Source organism: Carex rostrata, chromosome 19, assembly GCF_964058835.1.
Source record: "Carex rostrata chromosome 19, lpCarRost1.2, whole genome shotgun sequence".
NCBI classification, from domain to species: Eukaryota; Viridiplantae; Streptophyta; class Magnoliopsida; order Poales; family Cyperaceae; genus Carex; species Carex rostrata.
In genome coordinates this window covers 8,416,980-8,429,923 of record NC_135936.1, presented here as the reverse complement: position 1 = coordinate 8,429,923, position 12,944 = coordinate 8,416,980, and the positions used below count along the sequence as shown (strand labels likewise).

General features: G+C 33.5%; 3 protein-coding genes across 5 annotated transcripts; all 3 read left to right on the top strand.

Annotated features, from left to right (window-relative positions):
* The first annotated feature begins 1,447 nt into the window (after window positions 1-1,447).
* On the top strand, window positions 1,448-2,202 carry LOC144571901 (uncharacterized). Its single transcript, XM_078321297.1, has 2 exons — window positions 1,448-1,474; window positions 1,528-2,202. Exons 1-2 carry the CDS (start codon window positions 1,448-1,450, stop codon window positions 2,200-2,202), a joined length of 702 nt encoding a protein of 233 aa, XP_078177423.1.
* Window positions 2,203-2,437: 235 nt separating this feature from the next.
* Window positions 2,438-3,747, top strand: LOC144571790 (uncharacterized). 2 transcript variants are annotated; one of them, XM_078321169.1, is made up of 6 exons: window positions 2,438-2,694; window positions 2,772-2,951; window positions 3,031-3,138; window positions 3,242-3,317; window positions 3,421-3,513; window positions 3,609-3,747. In XM_078321169.1, the coding sequence occupies exons 1-6, from the start codon at window positions 2,462-2,464 to the stop codon at window positions 3,639-3,641; spliced, it is 723 nt and encodes a 240-aa protein (XP_078177295.1). In that variant the 5' UTR covers window positions 2,438-2,461; the 3' UTR covers window positions 3,642-3,747. The 2 variants fall into 2 exon arrangements, with proteins under 2 accessions (XP_078177295.1, XP_078177294.1); XM_078321168.1 differs by having other exon boundaries at window positions 3,593-3,746.
* Window positions 3,748-7,233: 3,486 nt separating this feature from the next.
* LOC144571881 (transcription factor NIGT1-like) lies at window positions 7,234-11,775 on the top strand. Of its 2 annotated transcripts, none has more exons than XM_078321278.1 (6): window positions 7,234-7,575; window positions 7,825-8,024; window positions 8,524-8,752; window positions 9,107-9,183; window positions 10,551-10,887; window positions 11,408-11,775. In XM_078321278.1, exons 1-5 carry the CDS (start codon window positions 7,461-7,463, stop codon window positions 10,866-10,868), a joined length of 939 nt encoding a protein of 312 aa, XP_078177404.1. In that variant the 5' UTR covers window positions 7,234-7,460; the 3' UTR covers window positions 10,869-10,887; window positions 11,408-11,775. The 2 variants fall into 2 exon arrangements, with proteins under 2 accessions (XP_078177404.1, XP_078177403.1); XM_078321277.1 differs by having other exon boundaries at window positions 7,236-7,575; window positions 10,551-10,868; window positions 11,393-11,775.
* Window positions 11,776-12,944: the final 1,169 nt, after the last annotated feature.

The window sequence follows — 12,944 nt, the reverse complement described above, 5'->3', positions numbered from 1 at the left end:
TGTTGATAGTATACTCTATAGTGACTGTTTTTCAATAAAAGGGTCAGTGTTGCCTCACCCTACAGTGACTGTTTTTTTAATAAAAGGGTCGGTGTTGATAGTATACTCTACAGTGACTGTTTTTTTAATAAAAGGGTCAGTGTTTCTCTCCGTTGTGTTTCATAAAAAACCTAGCTCTCTGACGGGTTTAATAGAACCGTCACTATTGAACTTTTTACTGACTTTTTTTTCTTATTAACAGTCAGTGTTGGTTTATTTTTGAAAGTATATAAGTCCTCCTTCCAATTCCAGCCGCCATTAATCTGATTTTTTGCGTTTTTCGCATTTCAGCTCTCAAATAGTGTTTTTTTTTGCACTCTCTCTCTCTCTCTACTTTTGTTGGGCGTTCTCTCTCTCTACTCAAATCTGTTGATCACTCTCTCCACCACAAGCATATTGATCACACTATATTTCGATCTACGGTTATATATAGGTAACTTTGTTTACTCTTAAATTTAATTAAATTTGTTGATGGCCGGGTTAGATTAATGGCTTTATATATGTTGATTGGTATTTCTAATTTTGAATGAATTATATATTGAATAGTTGGTAGTTTAATATTATTGTATTGTGCAATCTATCCAATTTGCCTTGAACATTTAGTATGCCTTTTAGGTCGATGCCCGTTCAAAATTAATCCAATAGGGATTAATTTTGAATTGTTCCCTGTTGGGACTGCTCTTTGAATGTTTTGTCTCATTTAGGATGTGGACACATGTCAGCAGATTTGGTATTTGAGAAAAATTCAGTAGCATTTATCCTTGTTGTTCCCACGAGTACGTATTGGATTTCATTTCCAAACGGATGTGATATTTACTCGTACTTGGGGAACAAAGGAGAAATGCTGCTGAATTTTTCTCAAATACCAAATCATGCTGACATGTGATCACTATTGAGACAAAGCATTCAAAGAGTGGGTTAGGATTGTGCACCGGCCCTATGTAAGCCCCAAATGGTAATTTTAAGAGTCATTGACCTCTTACCTAATTATTTTTGCAATTACAGATGGATCGAGATTGGATGTATGGAGGTCGTAATACCATTGAGTATTTGGAGGGTGTGAAAAGTTTTATAAAATTTGCTGAGCAAGACATGAAGGCAAAGGGTGATGATACAATTTCGTGTCCTTGTAAAGACTGTTTGAACTTGAAGAGGTTTCACACTATTGAAACGGTGAAAAATCATTTGATTCGTCGTGGTTTTAAAGAGCGATATATACGTTGGACTAGGCATGGAGAGAGTTATGGAGAAACAAGCACCGCTACAAATGCTGAGATTGACCAGGAGGGTGAGGATGCCAGTGTTGATAGTGGTCAGGAAATGGATGTGGATAATAATTTTAACCCGAATGAAAATTTAGGAGAAATGTTTAGTGATGAGGAAAATGACAATTTACATGAGTTGTATAATGAATCTGAAAAACCTTTGTATCCTGGTTGCGAAAATTTTACCAAAATACATGCTGTATTACAACTATATAATTTAAAGGCAAGTAATGGTTGGAGTGATAAAAGTTTTACCGCCTTATTAAAAATCTTAGGAGATATGCTTCCAGATGAGAATGAGTTACCAAGATCATGTTATCAAGCCAAAAAATTATTGTGTCCTTTGGGTCTAGACGTAGAAAGAATACATGCATGTCCGAACGATTGCATATTGTATCGGAACGAGTACGAGAAATGTGAAGTTTGTCCAACATGTGGTGAATCTCGTTATAAAAGAAAGAACCAAACTGATGGTAATGATGATACAAATAGAAAAGGACCTCCAGCGAAAGTGATATGGTATTTCCCCGTGATACCGAGATTCAAGCGTTTGTTCAAAAATCCTAAAGATGCACAGTTGTTGCGTTGGCATGCTGATATCCGAAAAAAAGATGGAAAACTCAGACACCCTGCTGATTCACCGCAATGGAGAAATATTGACAGAAAGTTCAAAAAAAAATTTGGTGATGAACCAAGAAACCTAAGACTTGGGTTTAGTTCAGATGGAGTGAACCCATTTGGTAACATGAAGGTGCAGGTGGATTCTGCCGTTGACGATATCTATCTCAAGTTTCCTCTTCCGACTAAAATTAATAAGGATTTTGTCAAAATCGAAGACACCTTGGGAAGTTTCATTCAATGGCCGAAAGATTCAATTATTTTGGACGAGGTAACATAATATTTTTATTTCTGATATATTTAGAAGCATGTGTTCTTTTCCTATTGCATGTGTACATAACATTTTTCTTTTTTGCTAGTCAACAGCAAGGAAAAAAAAAAACATGTTTGAACCAACATAAAAAATCCTAATCAGCATCTAACAAGCTCATTGCGTGTACCACAATTATTTTTATTTAACAAGTTATTATTTGTTCTAGTGTATAGAACAAGATGTCTCAATGCCAACTGAGTCAGCATCTAAAGAATTTGAGAAATCCATGCATCGTGAGGCGCTTATTTCAAAGAAAATGTTAGCTAAGGTGGGACCGGAATTCCAAGCCATACATGAGAGGGTGATGAAAGAACCGCCTGAAAATAATGGGTTCCTCTTGCCCATTAAGGAGGGTCTGTTGCTTCCTCAGTCAACGTTAATCAACTTAGGTTTTAACGACTTGAAGGATCTAGTGAAGCAAGACATGCTCGATGTTTCAATAATATCCATCTGGGTTATGTGAGTTTGTTTAACTTTACGCGTAGTGATTATTTTTACAATTAACTCATTTTAAACATTTATGTAATGATTTTCAGATATATGAAGAGATGTGTCACTGATCTAGGTCGCGAGGCTGATGTCGGTTTTTTGGACCCTAGTAGGATATCTCAGTCACTTTTTAGATCTGAATCAAGTAGTGCCGCTTCAAGCTACTTGCTCGAGTCATTGAATAATATGCAGGATAAGAAATTTATCCTTGCACCATACTTTGAGTTGTAAGTTGCTACTTTTATTGGAGTAGTTTATATATTTTTAACAACATATGTAGATTGATTATTATCATGTATGATGTAGTAAACATTGGGTGCTTCTTGTTTTTGTCATGCGTGATAATACGGTGTATGTTATTGATTCTCTAGCGCCAAAGGAACCAAATTATGAGATCATGGTGCCATTTATAGAGTGAGCAATAAATATAACATTTAGTCTAACTTCATTTACTTACAATCAATGTATTATTTGTTGGTAATACTAATTAATTCATTGACATTTAATAAAATTTCAGCATTTTTGAATCTTATGTGGAGTTTGGAGGAGTGCACAAGGAGGGATCCATGCAATGTGTGTGGCAATTCATTAAGGTGTGAACTTGTACACTTGAGTTTTAGTTTGACACTTAATTTGTTGCCTTCTTTGCTATTGAGCTCTCTTGGGTAATTATTTCACTTGCATTGAACATTTCAGAGCCCTAGGCAAAAAGGTGGCAAGGTGTGTGGATTTCATGTCATGAAACACATGCAAGACATAGTCACTACGCAATTTGACATTTTTCCTAATGTATGTATTTTATGATTGAAATTGATTCATTTTTCATATAGCTTGGATAAAATTAACTTCTCAATTTTTATTGATGCAGTGTGATTTACCGATAGAAAAATATACACCGACGCAACTTCATGCAATAACACGACAATGGTGTACATTTTTCTTGGACAACTTCTAAACTAGTCATAACAAATGCAATGTTGTTAATTTCAAATGTATATTTTGTTACTATATATGTGTTATGTACATTTTACTATAGTGTGGTTTTTTTGTGAATGAATATGTTATGTTATTAAATTGTGTTGTCTTTTGTTTATGTTGTGTACATTATTTGCATGATCTTCTATTTAATAGTCAATGAATGTAGTATAGTAATATATATGGCTAGCAAAAATATGGAGGCTAGCCCCGATACAGGCAGAACCATGCCAAAAATTTTACGTCAACAGTGACTGTTTTTTAACCATCAGTGTAGGGTGCCTACAGTGACTGTTTTTTTTAAAACAGTCAGTGTAGGGTGCCTACAGTGACTGTTTTAAAAAAAAAACAGTCAGTGTAGGGTGCCTACAGTGACTGTTTTTAAAAACAAACAGTCAGTGTAGGGTGCCTACACTGACTGTTCTAAAAAAAAAACAGTCAGTGTAGGGTGCCTACAGTGACTGTTTTAAAAAAAAACAGTCAGTGTAGGCACCCTACAGTGACTGTTTTTTAAACCGTCAGTGTAGGCTATCCATACTGACTGTTTTTTACCCGCCAGTGTTGAGTATCTATACTGGCGGCGCCATCACTGACGCCTCAATAACAGTCAGTAAAGAGGTTTTTTAACAGTCAGTAAATGAGTTTTTTGTACTAGTGTGTTTTAAATATCCATCCCCTGAGTTTGATGGGTTAACTTAGTCCTAAAGTTTAAATTGTGTATATATATATACAAAAAAACTAGAATCCATATATTTTGATATTTTTATACATTTAATAAATTTTAGTGAGACCAATATGTAAAAATATATTAATTATGAGCTTCATTATCTTACATATTTTGCACCCTACAATGATTTACAACCGTTCAACTAAAAATTACTGATTTAATTGCTAGAAAAAAGTATGAAAAAACTCAAAAATTTAGAGAATCCAAACCCTCTCATGATGTATGAGAGAGAGTGTTAATGTGATGAACTCATTGGATATAAATCTGCTGCGATGTGAAGTTCGGAAACAATAACCTTGAAATTTCTGCTTTTTCAAATCCAACCGTCCAATATTTTTTGTGCACATATCTCAAAACAGCTAGTTTTCTATGCACGCATCTCAAAACAATTCGATAATTGTATTTGTAAAAGCAGGGATTTCAGAATACTGTTTACATGTGAAGAATTGCAGTAGATTCGAATCCTGAACTCACTATATATGTGGATAGAGGAATTTATACGCCTGATTTATCAAAACATATTCTACTCATTTAATTAAAAAATATAGAAAATGTAATATGTATAGTACCATAGCCTTACTCCAACAGTCCTACTGCAATATAATATTTATTATTATTAATTATTCTAATATAACCTATTGTATAAAAAAAAATCTACTATTGATGTTTCTGACTGACAAAAGAGAAATCTTAAATGTTTGATTGATATAATGTTAAGAATTTAATACAAATTAAACAATAGAAAATAACAGTAGAGGAATAGTGTTGAGAAAACTTTGAGTACTATCAACTAGTTTATGGAGTATATATTAATTATGGACTTGGCACTAACTAAGAACTAGTTTATGAGTTTATTACGGGATTACTAGTGTCCTTCAGCTCCTTCGAGTCATTTTCAAATTCCATAGAAAAAACCATTTGCTAAATCCATGGCCAAGCACTAGAGGTATACATTATAACAACAAAACTAGGCAGTCATTTATTGCACAATTTCTGTCTTTAATTTTTGGACAGTCTTCAAGTCTAAATTTATTTACACTCCTCGTTCATTATAATACAAAGTAAAAAAAATTATAATATAACTAAGAACCAGCTTTTGACTTAGAGTTTTGAAAAAAAACCAGCCGGTTCAGATCCGGACCGGACCACCTACGAGACTGATCTGGACTAATCTAGATCAGGTCTAAAACCATGCCAATCCAGATTGGGGTCACGGGACGGATCTAGTCTAGGTTTGGGCTAGTTTTCTCTACTAGAACCGTGCCAACCCGGCTGATTCAAACCTCGTGATCCATTTTAGTCCAGACCGGACCATACTAACTCAGACCAACCCGGCCTAACCCGAACCAAACCCGGACTAACCCAGACCAAACACAAACCAACCTGGACCAAACTCAGACAAAAACCGAACCAAAACCGAACCAAAATTAATTTTTGTTAAAACAATTGATTAATAAAAAACAAATCATATCAGACCAACTTGGACCTGTCGGACCGAGACCATGGCCATGGCACAGATTTGGGTCGTTCCCTCCAAATCTGGCCTGCCTAACCCAGACTGTGCCAACCCGTAGACTGGACCAACCCGTGGACCGGTGCAACTCATAAACCGTGGAGATTTGAACTAAACCGAACCAGACTGATCCGTTTGCAAAATACTACTTTAACTTAGTGATAAAGGCAATATTTTCTGTTTATAAAGTTGTAGGTTCAAAATAAAAAATATTATTTATAAATATTAATAATTAAAGTCCAACCTTTACTTAAAAAAACTGTGATATAACTTAATTAGTTTATTGTTTATTAACTAATATATTATTGTCGTGTTCTATCACTGGAACGAGAATTCGTTAAGAAGATTAATATGATATTAATATAAATCAATATGATATTTGTTCTTTCAAAATAAAATGTTTCTCATATTTATTCTATTAAACTTTTAAAATTATATATTTTCTCCCTTAATTGTTACAAAATTAATACGATAACTCTCACATCCCTTTCAACGGTCTAGAATGCATTTTCGGTTTAGTTTCAAAATGGTTGCATATCAGAATGTAATATATTAAGCATCTTTGCATTACTTACGTCAAATAGATTAGCATTTGATACTAAGAGATAGGATGTAAAGATAAGAGAAGAAATTGATAAGGTAATAAATTCTACTTCACCACCTGTGCAGTGCACCTAGTTTCGAGGGAATACAAGTCGCAATCTTTTTTTCCTTTTCACTTCTTTTTATTAAATTGTGGAGCAAGTCGCATTGTAATTCTTCTGCAGCAAGATTTTATTATAAGATCTAGATGCCATTAATTTCTCGATTCTTTCTATTCTATTTTCTCAGCAGACAATGGTATGCAAAATGGCAAATTCTTTTTAGGGAAATTGCCTGTTCTGATTCTCTTCCTGAAACAAAACGGGCCTAAAATTCGGCAACGATCACATCAAATTTCTATTATCTTAAGTTAAAGGGAAATTAAGCTTACTTCCTTTTTGGAGCAAAGAAAATGAGCTTGTAATTTGTATTTTTGGTTTTCTGGAGTCTTCTTACGAGCTAGGCAGCTGGAAGGCTGAAACCAACGACTAAATATTATAAACTTAAAGTAAACAAATAATTGAATAAACAAAGAGATCTGTAATTGATTTGGAGTCGTAGTCAGCCGTGTCGTTGATCTTATCTCCTTCTCCCATTAGACTTTGAATGCCTTCTCTCTCTCTCTCTCTCTATCTCACTAGACTATTTCTTCCTGTCTCTCTCTCTATCTACCCCACCACTAACTCGAATTATACCAAAGATTCATTTCTGTACGCGACGCCTCGACTTCGTGTCCTTTTTAACCCTTCTTCCCTTTTTTATCCTTCTTTATTTCTTCTCCTTCGTCTGGCCGCCTCTTCTCATCTCCCTTTCACTTCATTGTATTTTCTTTTATTTTTCCTTTCTTTTGCTTTCCTTTTTCCTCTCCTTTCACTTCTTCTCCTTAGAAATTAACGTTGCATGCCCTGTTTTATCCCAAATTTTTCATGAGCGTTCATTATGGATCAGAAAATGGTAGACAAGAGAGAATATCTGAGCGCTCTTGAAGAAGAGAGAAAAAAGATTGAGATTTTTCAACGAGAGCTTCCTCTTTCCCTCCAGATTGTCAATGAAAGTACGCTTATTCCTTCTTTAATTTGTTCCAGCTACCATGGCTTTTACTTCAATTGAAGACATTATATATAGCAATTCTTTTTGTTGAATCTGAATTTAAGCATTAGAGAGCTCTCTTTAATTTTTTCTTGAATAAAAAAGGAAGGAAAAAGTTCAACCCTTTTACAATGATATGGGTTTTGGGTTGCTTAACCAACTTATTTAATTTCTCTTCCTTTTTCCATTGTTTTCTTTCCTTTATTATATGTAGCAATTGAGACTTTGACAAAGCAAATAGAGGAGCAACAACAGCAAGCAGTTGTGGAGGAGTCTATTCCAATAAATCTGAACCTCTCTTATTCTGAGAATGATGATGCGATTGAACAAGATAAATCTGACAACAACAAAAAGGATTGGTCCTCTTCTCTTCGGCTGTGGAGTCAAGAATCTGAAAAAGACAACAGTACAACGGTAAAGATAATATTTAGCCTGCTAATAATTTTATAGCAACAGTAACTGCTACAAACAATTTTTTTAAATGCATAATTTTCTTTTTATACTTCAAGTTTTCATCTAAAAAGTTAATCTATATTATATATAGCTGATAGCCTCTATCAGTTTTTTTCAAAAAAAAAAAAAAAAAAGTTAATCTATAATTCTATATTCATGATATTTAATAACTGAAACATTTTTTTTTTGTTAGAATTCAGGAACTGAACATATTTTTTTCATCTAGGCCTAATTTGATCTCCCATTGAAAACTCAAGCTACGTATACCATTAAAATTACTTAATTTGCAAACAATGGGAAATAAATAAAAATGTAGTGTTAGATAAATGACACTTTTGGTGCTGTTATTGTATAATACACTCGTGCAGGGCCTCTAACCTAGGCTGTTATCGATCCTTATTTCATTTTTTTTTTCTTAACTTTGTTGTCCAATATATTTTTTTTCTTTTCTTAATTTAAGGATAAGAGGCCAAAAGAAGCTGCCTTTGTGGATGCTAGATGTATTAATGAAGAAGGATTTAGCAATGTTGAAGAAGATTGTCAAAAGAAAATTGAGTCAAATGAGCAAGACAAAGAAAAAGAGAAAGAGGAACAAAAATCCGAGGCTAATAAAAAGTCGAGGCGTAGCTGGTCACAGGAACTCCACCGCCGGTTTGTTCATTCACTTGAGCAACTCGGTGGTGCCGATGGTTAGTTCCCAACCATATATATATATAGTAATTTTCTAATGTTCTAAACCAAACAATAATCAATAAGGAAACAAAAAAATTCATTTTTTTTTTTGCGAGGCTTTTATATACCATATGTTTCTAATATATATAGTCACGAGCCCCTTCCAAGGCTAGAAATTACAGAGAAACATTCCTTTTTAAACAATTAATGGTCTATATGACATCATGAATCTACAAAAAATTGTTGTTATGTCTACTTAACATAGCTCTCAAATTAGTAATTTTAGAATAAGAGTGCAAGTCCCTCCAACTGCCTTCAATTCTTTGCCAAAATTTTGAAAATGTTTTGAAGTTTTGAACTGATGGTTGCAGTGGCGACACCAAAACATATCAGGGAGTTGATGAAAGTGGATGGTCTAACCAATGATGAGGTCAAGAGCCATTTGCAGGTAAGATTAGTTACATGCATTTATATCATTTGAAACACACTGTTTTCATGTAATGCATTAGATTACTTGGAATAAACCCACCTTTAATTCGACCAATACAATCTGTCACCTTTAATTAGTTAAAAAGAAAATTTAGTAATAACTAGTTATTTAATTAAACTTAAAGAGACCTTGCTGTGTTTTACTCATAAATTGTTTATGATCACTAGCTGAATAAATTGATGGGTACTTTGGGCTTCACTTGCTTTGTAGGAGTTTTACTTGGAGAGAGAAATTAAGTATTCCAAACATGTTCCATTCGAAGAAAAATATGTTTAATTGTTTCACACTGCTATGTGATAGGAAATCAACTTACAGTGGAGGATTTACTAGTGTGTGTGTGTTTGTATATATATGCAACTTAATTTGGGTTTGAAAGTAGCTATCACCCCACATAAATGTTCTCCAATCGAAATTAGACAGCTTGAACCTGAATCTTGCAATATATGGGGTCAATTATTGATATAGACTACCTGTCTAGCTAGATCTGATCTGTTTTTTTTTTTTTATCTGATTTGATCCTTATCTAAAAATTTGTAGATAAACTTGTAGATAGTTTCTGAAGTTATCGTTTTATTTCTACAATTTAAAATAGTTTTATTTTGAAAAGTTAATATTTTTTAAATTAAATTTATAAAATCTGAAGTTAATCACTTTCCGCAACAAAACTACTTAATTAAGGTTTTGGCAAATGCAAGTAATACTTAGAAATTAAGCATAAGCTTTAAAGATACTTTTTCTAGTTGTTTTATATCTTGTGTCAAGTCGTATTCCTCTAATTAATCATCGCCATCAGATGGTACCCAAAATGGAAAGAATAATATATTGGCCCCATTAACGTAGTATTTACAAGTTAAAAGGACTATCTTCGTTACAGAGGAGTTAACTCATGATTGATTATTTTATAAAACATATTTTACAGAGTGTATATTTGGAATTTGAACAGTATTACCAAACAGTGAATTTTCAAGTCAAAAGATCCAATTTATTTTTCTAGAGCATTTGTATTTCTCTAGTTTATATGATAAAAAATTTATGAAATGTGGTTTTACTGTTGAGTGACGTCAATAAAATTCACTGTACATTCATTATGTATTTAAATATGATATGTGCATGAGCACTTGAACTAACATTTTATGATTGGTAATGTTTTGCATTTTGCATGTTTCTGCAGCAATTAATAAAACAGAAATGAATGTCATGCATTTATTGAGCTTGTATTTTCCCTTTGACATTTTATGACTGCTTACATTATTTCTTCATTTTGGTTGAATTCAAGCGCAACAATTATTTTTTGGAAGTACTCATAAATTCCTCAAAATTTACAGAAATATCGACTGCACACAAAGAAACCAAGCTCGAGAGTACGAAGTAGCAGTAGCAATGATTATGCATCGCAAGCTCCTCAATTTGTTTTAGTTGGAGCATGGGTCCCTCCAGCAGACTGTAGCGGCAGTGAGGACAGTGGTAGCCCGGCCAATTTTATACATCCTTCCTTGGTATCACTTCCATCACATTTGATACTGCCCCATCAAAACAGAAAAAAGAATTTGCATGGATCGCCAACAGGTCCACTGGAGAATCATCGAACTAGAGATAGAACAGCCAAATCAGCCTCTTCACAAATTACCAATGCCTCATTCTAGGTAACTTGCACCTTAGCTTGTTCCCTCGTCTTAATTTCAACAAGCTTCTATTTTGGATATTACTATATTCTCTATTAAGTCACTTGACTGTACTTCTGTCACCTTTTTTCACTAGGCAGTTCTAGTATACATATAATTTTATGGTGCTTTTGTTTTATATCTTGAACAATTTCGTTCAAATTAAGAAAATTCATGTAGAAGATTTGATTTTAGTTCATTAATTAGGGTTAAGGATAATAAAAGAATGTCACTGTAGATGTCGTTATATATAATTTTAATGGGGTTACGACCAACATTAACACAGACCATAAATGTTGATTTTTTTATTGGGACAATTTCAGAGACCGTAAATGTCAAAATGATTTACTGGACCCAATTAAGGGGCATAGGTTCGTTTCGGGAACATCATCAACCAACTTGTAGATTTAATTAATTTCAAAGAAACAAATTGAATCATTCTAATTTGTTATCAATATGCTATTTGTGGATCTAAATTTTAACCTTGCAATTTAAACAACATGCAGATTTAAGCGAGCAAGACATGAAAGAACAGAAGTTAGAGCTCCAAGAGGAAATCCGTGGCATAATATTTGATTTTTTTTAAAGAGTTGGTCATAAGTTGCTTCTTGGAGCTATGGTTTTGAGGTGTTTTCGGTCACAGAATCTAACTTCTGACAGTGGTCCCTACGAATCACCTATATTACTATACGTCTGATGTATATCTTTATGATTTTTTTGGGAAGATTCAGATATAATAATTCCTTATTTCTTGTAAATCATGTTTGTACTTTGTGGGAGAGAGAATTTTGCTATCTTGTTTACTTTATAGTTCTTATGTATTTGCATGAAATTTGAAAGATGCATGTTGTAATTACTGGATCTGAATCATATTTTTACGATTGTTTTATCCATCGTGTTTGGCATTAGCAGTCATATAGCTGGATGCAACTTTCAAGGGTCCGAGTGCCTTAGAGTTTGCCATCTATCTCTCCCTCTCTATCTATCTATATCTATCTCTATCTATATCTATATCTATCTACACACACACACCCCACACCCCTATAAGTAATATTTACATAATGGATTAAGCGCGCAAAGCTGCAAAAATTAGTTATTTGGAACGTTTGTAAAGCGAAAATTGTGAGTATATAAATAAAAAGTTTAGACATGTTTCCTAGCATGCATGCTGCATCTTTAAGACTAGAGAAGAAATATGAAAACATGCACATCCTATGAAGAGGAGGTAGCATAGTTGGTTAGGAAAAAAATCCTAAAAATAATGATTATTTAAATATCGAGAGTTTGATTTTTTTTTTTCACATTTTTTCTGTCTTTGTAGAGATTTTCAAAAAAGAAAGAAAGAAAGATTGACTTGTTGGAGTTGGTAGGCAAATTTGTCACAAGCATTATGATTTGAGGATAACGATTAATCCGTTGTCAAAATCTATCAGTCAGTTGTCAAATTGGAATTAATTGATCCAAGGATCTTCAAAGACTATGAGTCATGAGAACACGTTACACTCTAGCTTTGTTCTTCCTTTGAGCAAAGCTAGGGTGTGATGTGCTCATCAAGAGAATTTGGTGAGCACAACTCCAAAAGCATATCGGATCGGTTTCAAATGAAAAATCCAAACCGTTGAAATTCATGTATTTTATGAGTGATACATGTATATGCAAAATTTTGAAAGTATTGAATTTATTTGCTACATGGTCAAGCGGTCAAAGAAATGATGAAAAATGAACATATAAAACAACTCATAAAATAACTTATAAAATTTTTATTTCTTTGACCGCTTGGCCTTGTAGCAAATGAATTCAAAGCTTTCAAATTTGTGCATGTACATACATCACTTATGAAGTACATGAATTTCGACGGTTTGGATTCGTCGTTTGAAGCCAATTTAATATACTTTTAGAGTTGTGCTCACCAAGAGGGTTTGATGAGCACAACTCCAAAAACATATTGGATCGGTTTCAAACGGAGAATCCAAACCGTTGAAATCCATGTACTTCATGAGTGATGTATGTATATGCAAAATTTTGAAAGTATCGAATTTATTTGCTACAAGGTCAAGC